At 36.3% G+C, this 21,896-nt stretch overlaps 1 protein-coding gene across 8 annotated transcripts in view; it reads right to left on the bottom strand.

Annotated features, from left to right (window-relative positions):
* The window catches only part of REV3L (REV3 like, DNA directed polymerase zeta catalytic subunit), a 190,537-nt gene that overhangs the window by 119,673 nt on the left and 48,968 nt on the right, over window positions 1-21,896 (bottom strand). For all 8 annotated transcript variants that reach the window (XR_014248190.1, XM_082404696.1, XM_082404701.1 and 5 more), the window contains 2 exons: window positions 8,507-8,696; window positions 3,097-3,171 (listed from right to left, as the gene is read on the bottom strand). Coding sequence is in view for 7 of the 8 variants with exons in the window: in XM_082404696.1 (XP_082260822.1) it covers window positions 3,097-3,171; window positions 8,507-8,696 (265 nt within the window). In the remaining variant the exon portion in view is untranslated. The remainder of the gene's footprint in view (window positions 1-3,096; window positions 3,172-8,506; window positions 8,697-21,896) is intronic.

Below are 21,896 nucleotides of genomic sequence, written 5' to 3'. Positions count from 1 at the left end.
GAACTGGAAATACTTTTTCTCAGAGAGGAGAAGAGTATTTCATGCGAATAAAATTGCACATGTAAATGGTCACAAGAAAATGTGGTTTATTCAAGAACTGAAACCACTGAGTGAGGCTTAGAGACAGAGGCTATGGTGGTGGTGGGGGGAGGGTAGAGAGGTAATGAGAAGTCATATCATGCAGAGCCTATTAAAGACATCTGAAAAGGTGGTGGAATTTGCCTGTGAAGTGAAGAGCAGGAAAATGAAATGACCAGGTTAGCTAGAGAATGAAGAACACTAGAGACAGAGAATGAGAGATTACTGTGGAAAAAATAAGATGATGGTGGCTTTAACAAGGATCATGGAAATGTGTTGATTCAGGAGACATATAAGAAATAAAATGGTCAGGCCTTGATGACTAACTAGATATGGAGGGTGAGACAATATGAGTTGAGGATAATGCCTAGATATCTTGGTTAAGCAGCTAGTTGGTGGTGCTACATTACTGGAAGAAAACAGGTTTGTTTGGGGATTTTATTTGGAGAGGAAATAAAGACAAACTCAGTTTTAGACATACTGGAGTTTAGGTATACTGGAGCACTCAGGGAGATTTCTATAAAAATATTAGAAATAAATGATAATAAAGATGAGGATAAGGATAATTTTATTAACAGAGTAGAGGAAGCAAACATATTTTGGGGCACTATGTACTGGACACTGTGTTAGGTGCTCTAAATGCTTCATCTCAAGTAATTCTTACTACCTATGGTACTACTATCTCCATTTTATAAACAGAGAAACTGGGTCTTAGATCAAAATGTTGTCCAAAATCACACAAATAAAAAGTGGAAGAGCTAAAATTCAACCCAAATTTTCTCTGACTTGACCCCTCACTCTTAACTATAGTGCTATTCTATTTATCCAGTAGATGGTTTGATATACTGGTCAGGAGCTCTGGAGGAAAATTCAAGCTGCTGATATACATTTGGAAGCCAAATGCATAAACATTTAAAAAAATGGGAGTATATAAGACTGTAAAGTGAAGGGCACATATAGAGAGAAAAAAATCAATGCCTAAGACGAAAGTCCAAGAAACAACCACAATGTTAAAAGAGGAATCGACAAAGTGTTGTAAACATGAATGACCAGAAAGGTATGAGGAAAACCAGAAAAGGTTTACATCAAAGCAGCTTTATTTTAAGGTACCTAAGCACTGACAAGCAGTCAAAAGGTAAGGACAAAGAGGTGTTAATTGGGTTTAACAACACTGAGGTCACTAATGAAGGTAATTTGAGTGAAATGGTTGAAGTAGAGCCTATATTGGAGTAAGTTAAAGAGTGAATGGGAGGTAAGATACTGAACACACAAAATATAGATAAATTCTTCCGGGAAGGGACTTCCCTGGTGGCGCAGTGGTTGAGAATCCGTCTGCCAATGCAGGGGACACGGGTTCGATCCCTGGTCCGGGAAGATCCCACATGCTGCGGAGCAACTAAGCCCATGTGCCACAACTACTGAGCCTGCACACCACAACTACTGAAGCCTGCGCACCTAGAGCTCGTGCTCTGCAACAAGAGAAGCCACCACAATGAGAAGCCCGTGCACTGCAAGGAAGAGTAGCCCCCGCTCGCTACAACTAGAGAAAAGCCCATGCGCAGCAACAAAGACCCAACACAGGCAAAAAAAAAAAAAATCTTCTGGGAGAATAGCTGTAAGTATGAATGTCTTTGAGTATGAATGTGTGTATGTGTAAAATTAACAGAGTCTTATTAATATTTAAATGGTGTGGAAAGGGAGATGGGGATAACTGACAGATGGAAGAAAAGGTCAAAGAGGGTGGAATATGAGCTTTAGAGGTAAGGGGGTAAATCTCTTCCACTGTAATAGGCAGTGAGAAGGACAGAATGGCTGTGAACAGATTTTAAGAATCTGTGACAGAAAATTAAGAGAGCTTTATTTTTATGGTTCTCAAACTTTTGGCCCCAGGACCCCTTTTCATTCTTAAAAATTATTGACAGCGTCAAAGAGCTTTTGTTTATGTGGCTTATATCCATTGACACTTACCAAATCAAGTTAAAACAGAAAATTTTAAGAAACTTATTTACTAATTTTAAAATAACAACAATAAACCCATTATATGTTAACATAAATAAGTGTTTTATATATTACAAAATCCTATGTTTTCCAAAACAAAAACAATTTAGTGAAAAGAGGAATTGTTTTACATCTTTGCAAACCTCTGTTTTAATAGAAGACAGTTGGATTTGCACATCTGCTTCAGCCCAGTCTGTTCTGATATATTGTTTGGTTGAAGCATATGAAGAAAATCCAGCCTTACGCAGATAAATAATTGGAAAAAGGAAGAGTAACTGAATAGTCTTTTCAGGTAAACGTTGATCTTTGTTTCTACTACACAGAAATGCAATGGAGTGGTAGTTTCTTAAAGGTCAGCAATAATGTGGAATTTGAAACCATATCAATGAACTTTTTGTACTCTGTTATATTAAAATCTATTGGTCTACCTAACACTTGGGAGTATTTTTACCCATGCATAATTTTCTAACGTCATGCACTGGTCGTTTGGAAAATATAGATCCACTAAGTTATATAAATCTTCTAAATGGTGATACATTTCATTAAACAATATGGAAAAAAATGTTAATAACATCACCTATCTCATCAGAAAAATCTTTTAAGTACTGAAAAGTGGTTAAGTTCACAGTAGAAAGTTCTCCCACTCTGGCCTCACTCTCACATATTTCTCCTTGCTTTGAAACTGAAGAATGAATTTCTCTTGGTATTGAACATTTGGTCTGGCTAGCAGGGCAGTAGGATTATTATACAAGGCAGCCAACCATCTCTCTTTATATACTTCTACAAACTCTCTAAATCTAAAACAGAAAAGAAGCAGTTGGGTGTAAAACAAGGTCCCTTACCCTTAAAATATCCTTCCTAGAGTCCAAGCCATGACTCTCTCTCTTTACACATGTATGTACATATTATGGTCTCTTTCTTTAATAACGCTACAAACAGGCCTTTCTTCTAGATTTTTCTTTTTATTATTAAAATACTTAAGTGATAGTTATTCATTTTTTATTTCATTTATCTTTGTACCTTTTCACCATTGCAGGGTTGTAAAGATAGATCTTCATAAAGTGTCTTTCCTTCTCATGATAACCATAAAAAGGCCTGAAATAAAAGAAAAAGATATTTCAATTTATTTTCATCAGAGATGAAATAATGCAACTTATTGCCCTAAATGGACTCAGCTGGCCTAATTCAGTCTTACTTACATTGAATATTACCAACCCCCCCCCCCGCCACAAAACAAAAGAACCTCCAAGACTTTTCAATTAAACCTACCACAAGGTTAACATATGACATGATAAACTCTTGTTACTTCTTTTAAAAAAGTTTAAAAATACCACTTAAAAAAAAACTAGGGACAAAAAGGAGCAGCAAACTATTTATACCTTAATTTCAATCATCATGGCTCTATTAAAAAGTGACTCTTTACTCAGACCATGTATGAGAAGAACAGAGACCTTTCTGATACCTTTTCCCATTTCCCACTTTTTCTGTCAAAAACTAAAGCTGTTCATCAACAAAGTCCTTTAATTGACAGAATTTGTATCACTTTCTTTATTTGTCTCTGTTATTAATTTTACAAGTTCACTAAGCAGAGACAATTTACCTGTTATACATATGTACATATGCGTATGTGTGTATAAAACACACACTCAAATCAAAGGAAACCTGTGAAAACTATGTAGACAGGAACTTAAGAGATTGAAAAGACGACGGCTTTACTAAGGACCCTATTTATGTTGAGGCTCGGTTCTTCTCAGGGTATCAGCTAGAGGGGGTAAAGGGAGAAGCAAAAATCTATGTGATAGGGAGAGAAACAAGTCCTCAATGCAAGAAGGAATAAGTTGGGCTATCATGTTATATCATTTCAGGAGGATCTGAAACTCTGATATACAGACTACCATTTTCAAAGATGATGTAATTAGAAACAATATATAAATAGGTCTGAATTTATAGACAAAATAAAAAGTATTTGCCTAGAGTTTGTCTGTAAATAGTGGCTGGTTAAATCTTTAGGTGGATAAACTCAATTTCTTTTCATTAAAAAAATATTTTCCCCTTATGATGGGCACTAGATAGAACTTACCCTCATTAGGACACCATTTCTCTCTGTCATGTCTGACAGTGTAGTAGATCTTAAATACAGGAGTAAGCTGGCAACAGAGTCATTATTTGAGGTATATTTAAACAACTTTTTTTTTATATAAGCTATTTCAAGCCTTTAGGTCAGAACCATCTGTATGATTGCTGTAAAGCAATTTCTATTAAAAAAAAAAGGGGGGGGGGCTTCCCTGGTGGCGCAGTGGTTGAGAATCTGCCTGCTAATGCAAGGGACACAGGTTCGAGCCCTGGTCTGGGAAGATCCCACATGCCGCGGAGCAACTAGGCCCATGAGCCACAACTACTGAGCCTGCGCGTCTGGAGCCTGTGCTCTGCAACAAGAGAGGCCGCGATAGTGAGAGGCCCGCGCACCGCGATGAAGAGTGGCCCCCGCTTGCCACAACTAGAGAAAGCCCTCGCACAGAAACGAAGACCCAACACAGCCAAAAATAAATAAATAAATAAAAAGGTCTAAAACGTTCTTTGTCTCATCCTTACCACTCACTCCAATCTTATCTCACACCCACGCTTCCTTTTTCCTCCAGCCATTCTAAACATTTCAGCACCTTCTAACTTGATCCACTCTCAAGTAATTTGCCATTTCCTCTGCCTAGAAAGTTCTGCCCTGAACCTTTGTATGGCTTACTTTCAGTCTTCATTCAGGTCTCTGCTTAAACTCACCTCCTCAGAAAGGCCTACTCTGACCATCACTCCCTATCCCCTACCCTTTACCCTTTTTTTTTCTAGTTTTAAAATAACACTTACCCTTTCCTGTCTAGTTTGATGCTGTTCACCCCATTTTTGTTGCCATGAAGGAAGGGGTGAAACACACATTATATGACTGATCTCATTCTCTCTCACCAGCAAAATTCAATTCTTTATTCCTCCTGCTTTGGTATTTTTCATATACATAAATATAGCTCTCTGTCTAAAGATAGGAGTTATACCTTTAGCCAGATAAATGGAAAAAAAAGAGAATTAAATCTGCACTGGTGTGGTCCACATTATCTTTGCTTTGTTTTTGCTAAAAATCTTTAGGTTTTTACAATTAGAATCTTATAAATTTCAAAAACTGAATACAAGACTATCAAATCCCTACAATTCTTTGTAAATCTAGGATTCTGCTTTTGTATCTATTGCCCCAAAATATAGCCTGGAAATTCTATAAATTCAGTTTTCTGCTTCTTCTGGCCAAGAAAGTCTCTGTATAATTTAACCTGCAATCCTTACTTTCTGCTGTTGACTTTAGTTGATTTTGCCAAAAGAATTTCTCCACAGGGAGACTCTCTGGGAGAAAGAAAGTAGAATGGAGCAGAGTTCAAGAGTAGATATTTTTATATTTAAAAAATTATATCTCATAATTGGAGTTAGTTTTTTAATATAACAATGAGAATAAAAATGAGCACAGATAGTGAAAAAAAAAACCTCATTTAATTAATTTAGATGGATTAAGAATCTTTTCATAGAATATTTTCTAGAATCATGATAGCTAAGTGACAAGGAACCCCTGAAATGAGCCTAAGATCATGGTCCTCTCTCTTAACCCAGCTTCAGTATAGTATACAGTCTAGGAAGACTGGAATTAAATTTGTTCAAGTTTTAATTTGATAGCTAGATGCAACTTGCCTACTTAAAGAAGTAGGCAATACTGAAGGAGTAAAGGAATCATAGAAGTTACAATGCATGGTAAGGGAAAAGGGGACCTATATAAGAAAAAAACATAGAAAACATGAGAATGGGAGAAAAAAAGAGAATGGCAGCCATAAATTAGACTGAACAGCTCATCTTTTGCTTCCAGGTCTCCAGATTTGTAACTCAACTAACTTAAAAGTATGGCTATGCTTTTAACAAATGCCCACCAAAAATATAGAAAGACTGGTGACTCATTATTCATTCCACTAGGCTGTTTGGAGATTCAACTTTGAAATGATAATATATATAGGAAAGTTCTGAGGAATCATTAAACATAAAAAAATTAGAATATAAAGCTGATAATTATCTTTAACCTAACTGTTGCTATCATAGGATGGGTGTGAACTTTTACCTCATTCATTTATTCAAACAAATAGTTATTGAGCCTTGTCTACTAAGTGCCCAACACCATACAAGGTGCAAGGGATATAATGATGGACAGACAAACATGGTCTTTTTTCTCATGGAACTTACATGCTAGTGGGAGAAACACATAAGAACTAATAAACAAAAAATTAAAATAACTGCAAACTATAGTAAAGTACTAAAGGAAACAAAGAATGGGCTAAGATACAGAATAATAATAATAACAACCTATTTTAAGGAGGGAAGTCAGAGAAAACTTCTCTGGAGAGGTGAAGGATTTGAAGGACTGGAGAGGGGTAGAGCACTCAAGGAAAGGAAACTGCAGGTACAAAGGTGGGAAAGAGCTCAGCACATCAGAGGAACTGAAAGAAGACCAGTGTTTCTGGATGGAACACAGTGAGCAAAGTTACAGAGGCAGGCAGGGGTCAGATCACATAGGCTGTGGTTAGAAGCTTAAATTTTATTCTATAAACAGTATGAAGCCACTCAAGGATTTTAAATGATTTTAAAAGGGTCCAATTTACATTACAAGACAGGTACTTCTGCAGCTCTGGAGTGAGATAAGAACAGAAGAAGGAAATTCAATTAAAAGGATACTGTGGTGGTCCAGGAGAAAACTTGGATTAAGGTGGAAGAAGTAGACAGATTTAAGATGGATTTCATACAGATGTATTCAACTCATATGTTCCAGTACGAGCTCTAAATCTTTCCTGCCAGCCTGCTCTATCTGCACAGACTCAAAATTTTGTAGTCATCCCTGACTCCTCTCACAAACCTCATCCAATCAGACAGCAAATCTTGGGGACTCAACCCTCAGAATAGATCTAGAAGCTGACCACTTCTCACTAGTCCCCTGCTACTACCCTAGTTCAAGCCACCATATTTTCTCACCCAGATTAATGTTTCAACTCTTATGCCCCTATGATCTATTCTTCCCAGAGTTGCTAAAGGAACCCTTTCAAGTATATGTTAGATTCTGGCTGCTCAAAATCATGCAATAGCTCAGTAAAAGCCAAAGTCCTTAGAATAGCCTACTGCGGTGGTTTCTCAAACTTGAGTATGCATCAGAATCAGCAGAAAGGCTCACAAATTTCTGGGTCCCACCACCAGAGTATCTGCTTCATTAGATGTGGGGTGAGACCAAAGAATGTATTTTGACTAAGTTCTCAAGTGTGTTAGTCTGAGTCCTCCAAGAAGTAGATGTCAAAATGTGTAAGAAATTTGTTAGTGGAAACACATGTGAGAGAATATGAGGATGAACTCAGGAGAGGGTGGGACAGCCACAAGACTTAGATACAGGTCTGATCTAAGTGAAGGAGAGAGGGACATAGGGAAGATGGGTGGAAGTGTCTTTTATTGCAGTGTGATTCTAGTGAAGGTTCAGAAAGGCTGCCCCAGAGTTCCCAAGTGTCTCCCAGAAACAGGCCTGCCTTAGTAGCCTTGCTCTGCTTAGCCGCTGGCTGGGAGTAGCCTATGGAAAGCAGCTTCAGTTTACACAGAATGATAGATGGATTTTAGTGCAGTAGCTGGAACCACTGTTCAATTATGTTCTTTGTATTTGGAGATCTGAGAGGTGCATTCTCATGGCTGTCAAACCAGGTAAAAGTGGTTTTGGCGATCCACTGGCCAACATGATCTCCATTCTCTCATATCTCTCTAACCTCATTTTGCCCACTCTCCTTTCCCTCCACTCCAGACACCTGGCCTCCATTTTGTTCCCACTCCCTCACCTTCAAGTCTTTGCTCAAATGTCATTTACCATGTCAATGACACCTTCCCTGATTACCCTATATAAAACTGCCACCAGTCTACTTCCCCACCCCATACTACTGATCCTTCTTACCTGTTCTACATATTTTGTTCTATAGTATTAATTATCATGTAATAAATAAATTTATTTCATGTTCTATCTATTGGTTATTGTCTGTTTTCCATTACTAGAATGTAACCTCCATGGGGGCAGGGATCTTTGTTTTGTTCACCAATATACAAGGTGCTCAATAAATACTTGATGAATAAATTACATGACTTTCTACAGTTCTAGGAAGCAGAGAAATGGAAAAAGTTAAAACAAAAATTACTGTTAACCATCAATCTTTCATTGCAATAAAAAGTGACTTTAAAAAGTTACAGTAAGAAATTCACCCTGGTTCCATTAGATTAGAAATAAAAGAAAAATGAACAGAGTATATTTTAATTGGATATGTTTTCTTTTAACTAGAACAGTAATATAAATACAGATAAATAGAAATTTTAAAAGATGTTATCATATACTTACATTCCTGATACTAATGACACTTTGAACACGTGCTGAGCAGTGGAAGATGGATTGCCTAAAGCCACATTAAGTGCTCTGTCGATACTGAATGCCATCTGAGAAAGATAGCTTTCTGGCTGCTGTCCATAACCATCATATGGCACATAGAGGTAAGGAAAGACGCCATGTAGATGAAGACACGTCTTCTGACCTAAAATGTAACACATTGTAAAGTTTAGACTTGAGATGCATTTTAAAACCTTAACATTACAAAGCTCAGAATACAAGTCATTTAAATGGTCTAATGACAACACAGCTTATCTGAGGGAAGGGTTGAAGAAACTAACCCATAGTTAAAGCCACCTGTATTGACTATATTTTACAACAGAACATTTAGAAGCATTTTATAAATATAAGCATTATAGTTTGATTTAAATAGTAGTTTTGGTGAAAATACGTTTGAATATTTCACCCTCACAATCTAACTACTTTTATGTACTTCACTGAACTGCCTTATAACAGCGGTCCCCAATCTTTTTGGCATGAGGGACCAGTTTCAAGGAAGACAACTTTTCCACGGAATGGGGCGGGGGGGATGGTTCAGGCAGTAATTCGAGCAATGGGGAGCAGCAGATTAAGCTTTGCTTGCTCGCCTGCCACTCACCTCCTGCTATGCGGCCGGGTTCCTAACAGGCCACTGACTGGTAACCGGTCCACAGCCCAGGGGTTGGGGACCCTTGCCCTATAATACCACTTAACTCAGTGTTATGAAGCTTACAAAAGTTCACTGAAAGTTTACTAAATAAATCAATCAACATGTCTGTCTTGGCATTCCAGTGTGTGGAGTTTTGCTATGGGGGGGGGGGGGGCGTGGGTTGGGAAGGGTAAAAATGAAATTTTGTTATTAGGGAAAAAAAATCAAAACAGACAAAAACAAATCAAAAGAAAACCCCTACAAATCAATTGTCTGTAATGGACTTCTGGATATTTAAATTGCACATTTGATGGAGTGGGACAGGGGAGATACAAAGAGGGAAAAAAACCAGCATGCACACTTTCCAGGAAGCCATTACATCAGGCAAGGTGTAGAAGGGGTAAATGGTGCTGATTTGCCAACAGACAATCCCGTATAGCCATGATAGAGAAAGTAATATGAGTAAGAACCCACAAAAGAAGTGCTACAGAAACAGTAATGTATCCATGACAAGGTTAAGTAACAACAGCAGCAACAAAAAGCAGATGCATCATTATTCTCATGAATCTGGCAGGGCTGTATAAAAGTGGTTCCTTTCCTCTGAACATTGTCCCTCGTTCCCCTTGGGCACATGCCATTTGTCTAATTCAAACAGAGAGGAGAACAGCAGTGATGGAAGAACACATGCATTTTTCTCATGCTGTCACTTACTACTGCCCTGCCAACACAATCCTAGGGCTTCTCTCCCACCTCATCCCACTCTGTTCCACTGGCTTTTTCTTTTGGTAGAAAAGTATTTGTTTGATCACTATTTCCTATTTATAATTTAGGGTGATTTATATAAAATACATAGAAAATAGTTCTATGTTCTGTTGATACTTGTATTTACACTTTTTATAGTAAATAACATCACCTTGTCTTATTTTTAAGGTACAGCTATAACAGAATTAACAAATAAATCTGGAATAGTTATTACATAAAGTATAGCAAAACTGGAAAGGTCACATAATGGAATAAGATCTATGCCCTCCCGAGTACAGTATTCTGATTTGAGCTACCAACTTTGACGTTTTTGAAGAATTACAAATTGTGTTGCTGTCAGACCAATTTCAGTTTCTAATTTTATGTTACTTAATTTCAAAGGAATGAAAAAAATATTTTCAGTTAAAAGCAAATTCTTTAACTATTCTATTTCTAAATACGGCATGATACTATTTCCTAAATATTGCAGCTTTCAATTCTTCAAATAGAAAAAATTCAAATTGTAATGATGAGTGAGTCTTAAGAAAATATATTGCTATTTTATCAATTTATTGATGATCTATTTGAATGCTTTTTAAACATCTCATGAAAAAAGGTTATAACCATTATACTTCTAGATATAAACCACTATTTGGTTAAAAGTAACTGGCATGCTAAACTACAGGGTGAGGGAGGTGAGGAGACAGAAAAGTATCCCCTTTTTAAGTTGACAAATAAAATATAAGACCGGTGATTACAAAATTACTAGCATATTTCACAAACAATATTGTAAGTTCTTAAGATATGAATTTTACAGTCCATATCTTAGTAATGGAAATCTGGGTAAACTTTATAAGAAATAATTATAAAATTTGATTTCTGATAGTTTCTTTATAGGCAGGATGTTCACAAAGTTCATAAAAATTTTACAATATCCTCTTTTCACATCTCCTATGAAGTAGGGGCCAGAGAAATGATCTTTCTATTTATAGGCTTTGGAACAATAATTTGCGATGTATGATTTAGAAAAAAAAAAGCAGAAATTTATTCAGCAGGCACTGGACTAAGTGCTTTATATATATTTATTTCTAAAACTTAGAACAACTTTGCAAGTATCACAAAGGTTAACTTTCCCAAAGTCACATACCTATTAAGTAATTGAATCAGGATTTAAAAGCAGATCAACAAAATCTAAAACCAATGCTCTTTCCATTTAACCATTCTGGTTCAATGTTTTTAAGAAAGTAAATATTGGCTTCCTTAATCCTTAATTCCTCAGTTCTTATTTTGTACTGTAAACACCTGTTTCCTTATCTGACTCTCCCATTTGACTGCAAATTCTTGGGAGCTGGTGTTGTGTTTGAATGATAGTAATATCCCCAGGATCCAGCACAAGACACATTAATATGTGTTTAACAGATATTTATTAAACGAATGAACGAACCACCAGCAAAACAGAATAGTTGCTTAAGGAGAAGGAATGGTGTGAAAGCCTAGAATATCTGAAAAAACAAATCTATGAAAACAGAGGGACTCTGATACAACTAAGGCACCACCATCAGGGTTACAGAAGGACATTAAGGATCTCCAGCTTATTGCACTTTCCTACCCTGAATAAGCCGACGTCCCATGCAAAGCTGTAGTCACTAAATCAAGACAGATGCACCTCCATCTAGTTCTCCAGCAGCTGGGATAGCTCAGTGCTTTACTCATCACCCTTCCTCAAGAACAATCTCCTGAAGAACAACCACAGCCTAAGGAATTCTTGGCAGAACCATAACAGCTCTAATACAGAATAAGTGTCACAGAAATTATGAGAAACAAGATAAAAAAAAGGAAACTCAAAAGTTAAACAAAGAAAGAGAAATGTGTAAAAATGAACGAGAGTCAATTTCTTTTTGGCAACAGTATGTCTTTTATCATTATAAAATTTGTGGTTCTGTCAGAGCATTGCTTTATCTGGACAAGATACAGACCACTTTTATTTTTTCCCCTCCATCAGCTCTATCCCACACAAATATGTGGAGCCATACAGATGTAAAGTCCCTCAGAAATAAACTAGTCTACCCTGACCCCCTCACTTAGGATTATTTTCGGCTGTGAGAAAACACCCTAAAATCAGTGCTTGTAAGCATTAAATTAGTGGCTTCTCTCTCATAAAAGAAGTCCAGGTAGCTGGTTACGGATTCAGGTTTTTTCAACATCTATTTAGCGGCCTAGCGAAGAGGAACGCTTGACTTCAGCCTAGAGGCTTTTCTACTATACTCCAAAGAGTTCCACACACAGGATTCTTTTAAGAAACTTTTTATAAAATTAATAAAAGCTATGCTGTTTCGAAACCTTACTAAATGATTTGGGATCCTGGATATTAGCTATTTCCAGGTAACGTGGATCCAAAGAAAGAAAATATCCCTACTTTCTGAATGCCCCCTGTTATTGTCATGTGAAACTGAATTAAGGCAACAAATCCAGTAGGGATAAAGACTGTCATTGGGGGAATAAGCCTATGTACACAGGTTTCAAAAAATTTTTAAGAGTGTGAATTTTCCAATTTGACTGATGTCGTCTCACTCAGCAACTGCAACAAGGTTGTTTCACGAAAAGTGCCACGGAACTTGTCACAGTATAACTTGCTCGCTTTTAAAGACACTATAGCAAAACTCTGTGGAACTGGCTATTTTCCAACTGTGTGTAAGAGGGCTTTTATAACTAAGGTAGGTGCCTCTGTAACAGCCAGTACTTGGGTGCTCTAAATCTAATCTTTCACATAACTTAGAATTACACTACACATTAAGTCCTCTGTATTCCAACATTTCTTATATTGTTTTCTCACATGTTCTTCTACATTTTAAGAGCCCAGATTTGGGCTCTGAATTAATTGTGCTTCTAAAACCTTGTTAGTTTATCTGTAGCAAAATTACTTTTGCTTTTGTGGATCCATTTTCAATAAATAGAAAGACTAACATGTGCCATTCCTCTAATTCTAGGGTCTGCAAATTTTCTTCTGTAAAGTGGCAGATAGTAAATACTTTAGGCTTTCTGGACTATACTGTCTCTGACAACTACTTAACTCTGTTGTTGTAGTCTAAAAGCAATCATAGACAGTACTTAAGTGAACGGGCATGGCTGTGTTCCAATAAAATTTCACTTACAAAAACAGGCAACAGGAGGGATTTTGTCCATGGATAGTAATTTGCCAATCCCTGATCTAACTGATTAGACTTCCTTGTCAACCAGAACAGCAAAATTTAACGGCGTCTTCTTTTTTCTTTCTTTTTTTAAAAAAACAAGCTGATTGGTAATCACAATCAAAATCATGCTGACCTAAGAGTATCTTAGGAGACTGAAAAAGAAATGCTCATTTTGTAATTTGCAAACCCCATCTCCCAAATCTCAATCTACACAAGATTTTAAACAAAACTCTACAGAGCTATCAAACAAACAAACAAACAAAAACACTTGGTTATATGAACAGGAAAATCTGTACTTATGAAATTTTTCATATTTTCTTCTTCATGGAACATCTCTTTTTAAGTTTTATATTACTATCGTTAACTCAATGTTTCCCTCCAGTCTTTCTTTTTCCATCCCCACAAAACCCACAAAACTAATCAAGCAAAACTCCTCATAGTCACAGTTTGAAAGCAAGTGTTATATCACCTATTCTCGTTTAAAAAAGAAAAGTCTTAAAGATGTACTCTTAGCCCTAGAAATTACATTTTTTCAGAATTTATGCTAAGGAAAAAATTAAGAATGTACATAGAGATTTAGATATTAAAATGCTAAGAGAGTATAACTAATAATAGTAAAAAATTGAAGATAATAAACTTCCCCAAGACTAATTATGGCGCATCTGTATCACAGAACAGATCTATGGCTCTCACACCAAATCCTGCTTGCCACTTGTTTTTGTAAATAAAGTTTTATTGGAATACACCCATTTGGAATGGACTATGGCTGCTTTTGCTACAGGAAGAGTTGAATAGTTGTGACAGAGACCTTCTAGCCCCTCAAAGCTTCAAAACTGTACTATGTGGCCCTATAAAGAAAAGTCTGCTAACCTCAGCAATAGGTGGTATTGATGTATATTTCCTAGCATAAAGAGATGTTTATGACATATCTATTTCTGGTGATGTTCAGATTTAATTCAGTTATGAAACTATATATAATACATTAAATCAGATAATGGGTGATTTCATTTTTTTTGTTGTTGCTTATACGTATTTTCTAAATATTATACAATTTGTGTAAAAGAAAGGCAGGAAGGAAGAAGTCACCTACTTCTCAATGACCCAGAAATTAAAAACAAAATAAAACAAAAACTAAGTATAAACACTAACTTTATAAAGGGCATATGTATATAACTTCCTGTTGAATAGTTTCTCTTCATTTTCTCCTTTCATTTATAAATAACGCTTTGGAGTCTCATATATTCATGCCATTTTATTTCTTCCACTAAGGTATACAGGACTTTATTTAGAATCATTGGCTTTAAGTTACTAATCCTACATTACTAACAGCTATATCCCTCAAACACCAGATGTTTCAAAGGCCTATTTTATTTATACGTTTGCCTAATATATCTTTGTATTCTCAGTGCTGAACATGGTTGGTTCTGTCGTTCATACATGTAGGCATAAATTCTCTATTCATCAAATAATTTGTGGAAGCCCAATGTTCGGCGCTAGGCCACAGGCTGCTCATAATCACAGCCCTGGATCTCATGGACTTGACATTCTACTTGGAGATAAAGATGAGTAAATAGGCCATTACAGTATGGTAATTCTATATCCAGAAGTATCTAACTCAGTTTGTGAGAATATAAGAAGGCTTCCCTGAGGAAGCAATAAAAAAGCAAAGTGAGAAAGAATACTGCAGTATGTATAGATACCTGAAAGCAAACAAGAACATGACATGGTCTGGAAATAGGAAAAAGGCAATTAGGATGGAGCAAGGAATGCAATGGAGAGAAGGGCAAAGTGTGTGTGTGTGTGTGTGTGTGTCTGCATGGATTCTGTGACCTATTTGGATTTGCATTTTATAAAGTTCCCTTGTGGACACACTGTGGAGAAGCTGGGGACAGAACTATAATGGGAAGATCTGTTTTGGAGGCTGTTGGAATAATTCAGGCAGGAGATGTCAGTAGAGATAAAGAAAACCTAAATCGAAAGATTTAGGGCACAGAACTGAAAGGTAACTTACTGTAATTTGAAGGTAGGGTAAAGGAGAAATAATAAAAAATGACCCATATTTTTGGTTTAGGCAACTAGATAAATGGGAATGTCATTCTAAGAAAACTGAGAAAGAAGAATAGGCTGATTTCTGTTTTGAACTTTGAGGAATTTTACATGTCTGTAGAAATTCCAAATGAAGATTTATGTTAAGCAAAATTAGATACAGATGAGGAGCTTAAGACAGCGATCTAGGCTAGAGAAGAAGACAGATTTGAGAGTATGAGCAACAATTGGGTAAGAATGTTCAGGGAAAATAGACAAGAGAAGGGTTGTAAGCCAGAAACTTGAGGAATATTACTATTTAAGGGAGGAATAGAGGATTTTGATTTATGTGGGATGTGAGAGAATCAGCCCCTGAAAGGGCTGCCTGGCAAGAAAGGGAGGTAATAGTCAGTGAATAATTGAGAATATAAGTATGTTAGCCATGGAACCAGAGATCCAAAGGTCCAGTAGAAATGTATAAGAGAAAGGCAAGCAATGAGAGGCTGGATCAGAGACTGGAAGCAGAATGCTGATAAAAATATACAAGAATGGGAAGAGGCACTTCCAGAATGGCAGAGGAAGGACCTTGAAAAACCTGCTCCTCCATAAAAGCAACAAGAATACTGGCAAATACTGTCAAAGGAAAAGACAACCTACTCAATGGGAGAAAATATTTGCAAATGATATGACGGATAAAGGGTTAATGTCCAAAATATATAAACAGCTCATACAACTCAACATCAAAAACACAACCCAATTTAAAAATGGGCAGTAGACCTGAACATTTTTCCAAAGAGGAAATGCAGATGGCCAACAGGCACATGAAAAGATGCTCAACACTGCATCTTTTAGCTCAACACAATGTTAATCATTCACACCTGTCAGAATGGCTATCATAAAAAGAACACAAATAACAAATGTTGGTAAGGATGTGGAGAAAAGGAAACCCTCATACACTGTCAGTGGAAATGTAAATTGGTGCAGCCACTGTGGAAAACAGTATGGAAGTTTCTCAAAAAAACTGAAAACAGAACTACCATATGACCCAGCAATTCCACTCCTGGGTATATATCCAAAGAAAATGAAAACACTGATTCAAAAAGATATATGCACCCCAATGTTCAGAGCAGCATTATTTATAATTGCCAAGATACAGAAGCATACTAAGTGTTCATCAACAGATGAATGGATAAAGAAGCTGTGCAATATGCACACACACACACACACGGAATACTACTCAGCCATAAAAAAGAATGAAATTTTGCCATTTGCAACAACAGGGATGGACTTGGAGGGTTATTATGCTAAGTGAAATAAATCAGACAGAGAAAGACAAATATTTTATGATTATCACTTATATGTGGAATCTAAAAAAATACAACAAACTAGTGAATACGACAAAAAAGAAAGACTCACAAATATAGAGAACAAACCAGTAGTTACCAGTAGGGAGAGGGAAGGGAGGAGGGGCAATATAGGGGTAGAGGATTAAGAGATACAAACTATTATGTATAAAATAAGCTACAAGGATATATTTTACAACACAGGGAATATAGCCAATATTTTATAATAACTATAAATGGAGTATAATATTTGAAAATTTTAAACCATTATTATTAACCATTATTGTACACCTGTAACATATAATATTGTACATCAACTATACTTCAAGAAAAAAAATTTTTAAAGAATACTGCAAAACACTGTCAAAATCAACTTTTTTTTTTAGCTTGTGACATTAAATTAAAGGCTTGTGACAATCTAAGGAATGTTTATTCAAGAAAACCAGTTGACTCTTAGCAAGAAGAGCAAGCTTTCTAGTGTCTTAATTTGACCGAATTCAATCTCTCATCCCCAGCTCCAGATCAGCCTTGAAAACCAAAATCTTGCCAATATGGTAGCTATGAAACCCCAAAGCCAAGCAGATACTGGAGAGACCAGAATAGATTTGAAGTTCTCCCAAAGCCTCAGAAAACTGTTACTATTTGACGTGCCTGGCAGCTTGGTAAAATACGCCATTCTCAGGGCTTGTCTTTGTTTGATAAGACTCAAGAGCTCATTCTATGTGTATAGTCCTATCTGCAGCATATTTGTTGAAAATAGTCAACAACAACTGTTTAACACTGCAGTTGCCTGAGTGATTTTTACTAGTTGCAGCTAATAAGAGGCTGACCAAAATATTTAAAAGAAAAAATTGAGGAATGAAATGTCCATAAGGGGCTTTGAAAATCTCTGCAATAGTCCTGGGAATTTAGAAGGCTATGCACATGTGAGGAGCTGTGTGAATGTGCAGGAAGACCTGAGAAGGCCCTAATCTTTCACTTCTGGTTGACCTTCAAGCTCTGCTCCAACACATGCACACAAACAAAGCCCCTCAGCAAAAGCTGAATAGAGACCTATTGGTTCAAGTCATTTAAAGAAATCTCTGGCTAATCAGTAACTGACCACTGAGCTAGCTGAGCAGACTTCAAAGAACAAAGACTGAACAGAATTAGCTCAGGAAAATCACTAAAGAAACAAACAGCAACACCAATAACAGAGCAAAACAAATCCTGGGAGTAGGAAGAAATATGATTTTCTTAACTGTCACATTATTTAAACTGTGACAGTTTTATTATATTTAAAATGTCTAGTTTCCAACAAAAAAATTATGACATACAAAGAAATAGGGAAGTATGGCCCATACATAGGAAAAAAAGTCAACAGAAACTGTCTCTGAAGAAGCCCAGATGTTGGTCTTACTAGACAAAACCTTAAACCAGCTATTATAAATATTTCAAAGAAATAAAGCAAATTATGTCTAAAGAATTAAAGGAGTTTGAGAGTCATGTTTTACCTAATGGAGAATATAAATGAAGAAACAGAAATTATAAAAAAGAATCAAATAGAAAGCTGGCATTTAAATATGAAAAGGGTATTTCCACCCAGTGCAATTAAAACAATAATAAGAAGACTCTAACAGACATTTTCAAGTTGAAAAGAGCAATAACAGAAATGAAAAATTTACTAGAGGGGGTAAACAGCACATTTGAACTGGCAGAAGAACCAGTGAACTTCAGACAGGTCAGCTGAGATTCTCCCCAATCTGAGGAACAAAAAGAGTAAAGAAAAATGAACAGAGCCTCAGAGATCTGTGGTTCTCCATCAAGTATACCAACATATACACAATGTGAGTTTCTGAAGGAGAGGAGAGAGAGAAAGGAGTGGAAAGAATATTTGAAAAAATTATGACAAAAAACTTCCCAAATTTGATGGAAAACATTAGTATGTATACCTAAAAAGTTCAATAAACGCCAAGTAGGACAAAGTTGAAGAGATCCACATCTAGATGTTTCATAGCCAAACTGTCAAAAGACAGAAAGAGAATCATGAAAGCAGCAAAAACAAAACAAAACAATTCTCAGATACAAAGTTTCCTCAAGAAGATTAATAAATAGCTGACTTCTCATTAGAAACCATGGAGACCAGTGGGCAGTAGGATGACATGGTCAAAGGATGAAAGAAAAAGACTGTCATCCAAGAATTCTATATCTAGCAAAAGTACCCTTCAAAAGTGAAGGAGAGCTAGGTGAGGTGGGGAAAAAAGAAATTAAGACATTCCTAGATAAATGAAAACTGAGAGAATTCATCACTAGCAGACCTGCCCTACAAGAAATACTAAAGGGTATTTCATTTCAGGCTGAAACGAAAGGAACAGACAGTAACTTAAATCCACACTAAGCAATAAAGATCAGGAATAAAGGTAGCTATATAAGTAAACACAAAAGATAATAAAAATGTATATTTGTAACTCTTTTCTTCTCCTAACTCATTTAAAGGACAGGTGCATAAAATAATTATTATAAAATTGTGCTGATGGGCTTATAATGTATAAAGATGCAATATGTATAAATGGTGTTACACTGGAGCAAAGTTTTTATATATTAAAATTAAATTGAGATTAATCCAAACTAGACTGTTTTAAATTAAGATGTCAACTGTAATCGCCATGGCACCACAAGGAAAATAACTTAAATATACACAAACACATATATACACAAGCAACAATAACAGAATTAAAATAGTATACTAGAAAATATCTATTCAGCATAAATAAGGTTGTAATGGAGGAGCAGAGCAACAAAACAGCTTCCTGCTCTTATACACAGAGAAAACAAAGAGCAAAATAGCAGATGTTAAACTATAACATAACTGTGTAGGTGGCCAAAGGGCACATAATATCTTGACCTGCAGTTCTCTACTCATTGGGGAAGACCAATTTTCTCACTTTTACATTCACCAGTACAATTTGGGGTACTATGCAAAATAAGAAGAAGTTACAGAAGTACCACAAGCCAAAGAAACTCTGGAGATTAGACTCCTTTGCCTCAGCCATGTCTCAGATGTGCTCAGTACATTCCCTTGAATTAATTAACATACTCTATAACCAGAAGAATCACTGAGAAAACAGGAAAGAGACTGACATAAAGAGTACCTTTTTAAAGAGAATTTTTTGAAGAAAATAAAGTGTATAATTAGTATTTGGACGGAAAACACTAACTGCATCTCATTCTTGAAGCACGAGCTCACTTGCTAATTCAACTATGAACATCTTCCTTTACCTACAAAAGTAAGTTTAAAACTTGTTTTCTCATTTATGTCCTCAGAGCACCTGTATAAATCTATTATGACACTTATTATGTTATACATATGCTTATACACAGTGGAATCACATGATGTAAGTGTCTTATTTACTGGGTAGGAAGGGATCGAGGGAGATGGGAAGAGACACAGAGAAGGAGACCAAATGAATAATATGAGAACACAATTAAATGGTACCAGTATGTCCCGTCAATAAATTTATCCTCCAGCACTATGAGATATATAAATCTGCTGTTCCTTAGATAGTCTCTCAGTTCCTACGTGCCTCTAACAGTGGAAGCAGCTCTTATTGAGAGAGGCAACTAAGTATGATCCTATTGTTTAAAAGATACAGTTAATAGTGTTCATAAAACATGGCCCTGATCGCAGACCAACTATCTTAACTAGAGCTCAACTGAGGAGACCATGATTACTGTCAAAACTGAGGAAAACTAAGCTGTTGGACTCATTGAAAGGTAGTGTGATAGATTTCATGCAATTTAAAAGACTGTTGGAGAAATTCTCCCTATGAGGTTTTAATCTTACACCTTTAGCTTCAGACCCTAACCCCCTGTAATATACAACTTCACTGTCTCTGTCTTCACACCTACAGTGTGAGTTCCTTCAACACACACATCATGTCTTCTTATTCTTCCTATTCTTAATGTCTAGCAGAGAGCCTGAAATATAGCAGGTGTTTGATATATGTTAGATAAGCATGTGTGGTATAATTTTAAAAATATGTATATATTTGATCTTTGTGTCTTATTCCTGATACAGAGCTCCTATAACCGCTGGTATTTCCTGAGTGACAGGAGTATCTTTTGTTATTCATAACGAACCCCTTTTGACCATACCTGAGTTTACGCTAATAAAGTGACTCTTGGTGGGGTCTTTAGATAGCTTCAGAATGGGGGCTGGTTACCCAGGAATCAACCATATCATCAGAGGGTTGCAACTTTCAACACCATTCCCCCCATCTCATCTTCAGGTTCAATCACCAATGGTCAATGACTTAATCAATCATGCCTCTGTAAGGAAACTTCAATAAAAACTTGAACAATGAGGCTTTGGGGAGTTTCCTGATTAGTGATGCCATCTCAGCTCCATGGAGACAGAGGCATCTGCGCTCAGGAGCCTTCTGAAACTTGCCCTATGTATCTCTTCATCAGGCTGCTCATTTGTATCTTTTTAAATAAACTGTATTAAGTATAGCACTTTTCTGAATTCTGTAAGTTATAGCAATTTATTGAACCTGACAGGGAGCTGAGGGAGGGGTTGTGGGATTAGTTCATCCAACTAAACTGTAGTTGGATGAACAGAAGTGCAGGTGGCCCTGGGGACCCCATTTGTGGCTGGGGACAATGGGGACAATCTTATGGGGCTGATCCCTTACCTTGTGGGGTCTGCACAAACTTCAGGTAGTTAGTGTCACAACTGAATTGAACTGTAGAACCTCCAAAGTTGATCTCAGAGAATTGAGAATTTATGGTTAGAAAACTGAAACAACAGGATTTTTTTCATACTGGGTAAACTCCTAATAGGGCTTTCAAAAATTGAGTCTAGTAGAAAATTTGACTGCTTTTATTTTTTCTCCTTATAAATATTGCTTTTCAAATGCTAATGAAGATATTCATAATGTCCTCCTATCTCCCCCTATTTGCAAGGGACTAGAAGGGACTAAATTAAGGACCACCTTTCCATATTAAACAGCAGTAAAATAACCAACAGCAAAATATAACATACAAATTCTTTTATGATTAACATTGCAAAAAACTGATGAAATGACTTGCCCAAAGTTCATATGTAATTTAGTTTGCAATTATTATTATAGAAAGGAAATGAGTAATTACCTTTACTTTCACTGTGATTGTGAGCCTCAGTTTGGATACTATTTCACACACCATGGTATACCATCAAACTTTTAGCCTTAAAAAATTAAACTGCTAACAGTGGTTTCAAGCTAGAATCTCCAAGAAAATGTGTACCCTTCAGACTAAATTTCATTAAAAAAACTAGTGTTTATTAACCTTCGCTAAAAATAAAATTCTGACTTGTAAAACAAATGTTGTTTTAGTTTCCGACGTTTTAGCCAGAATGGTCACACATATTAATCTTTGTGGTATTTTGACTAAAAGGT

The sequence above is a fragment of the Balaenoptera borealis genome (assembly GCF_965194805.1).
Source record: "Balaenoptera borealis genome assembly, chromosome: 9".
In the NCBI taxonomy this organism is placed as follows: Eukaryota; Metazoa; Chordata; class Mammalia; order Artiodactyla; family Balaenopteridae; genus Balaenoptera; species Balaenoptera borealis.
The sequence above is the reverse complement of the archived record's forward strand: the minus strand, read 5'-3'. Positions and strand labels throughout refer to the sequence as shown.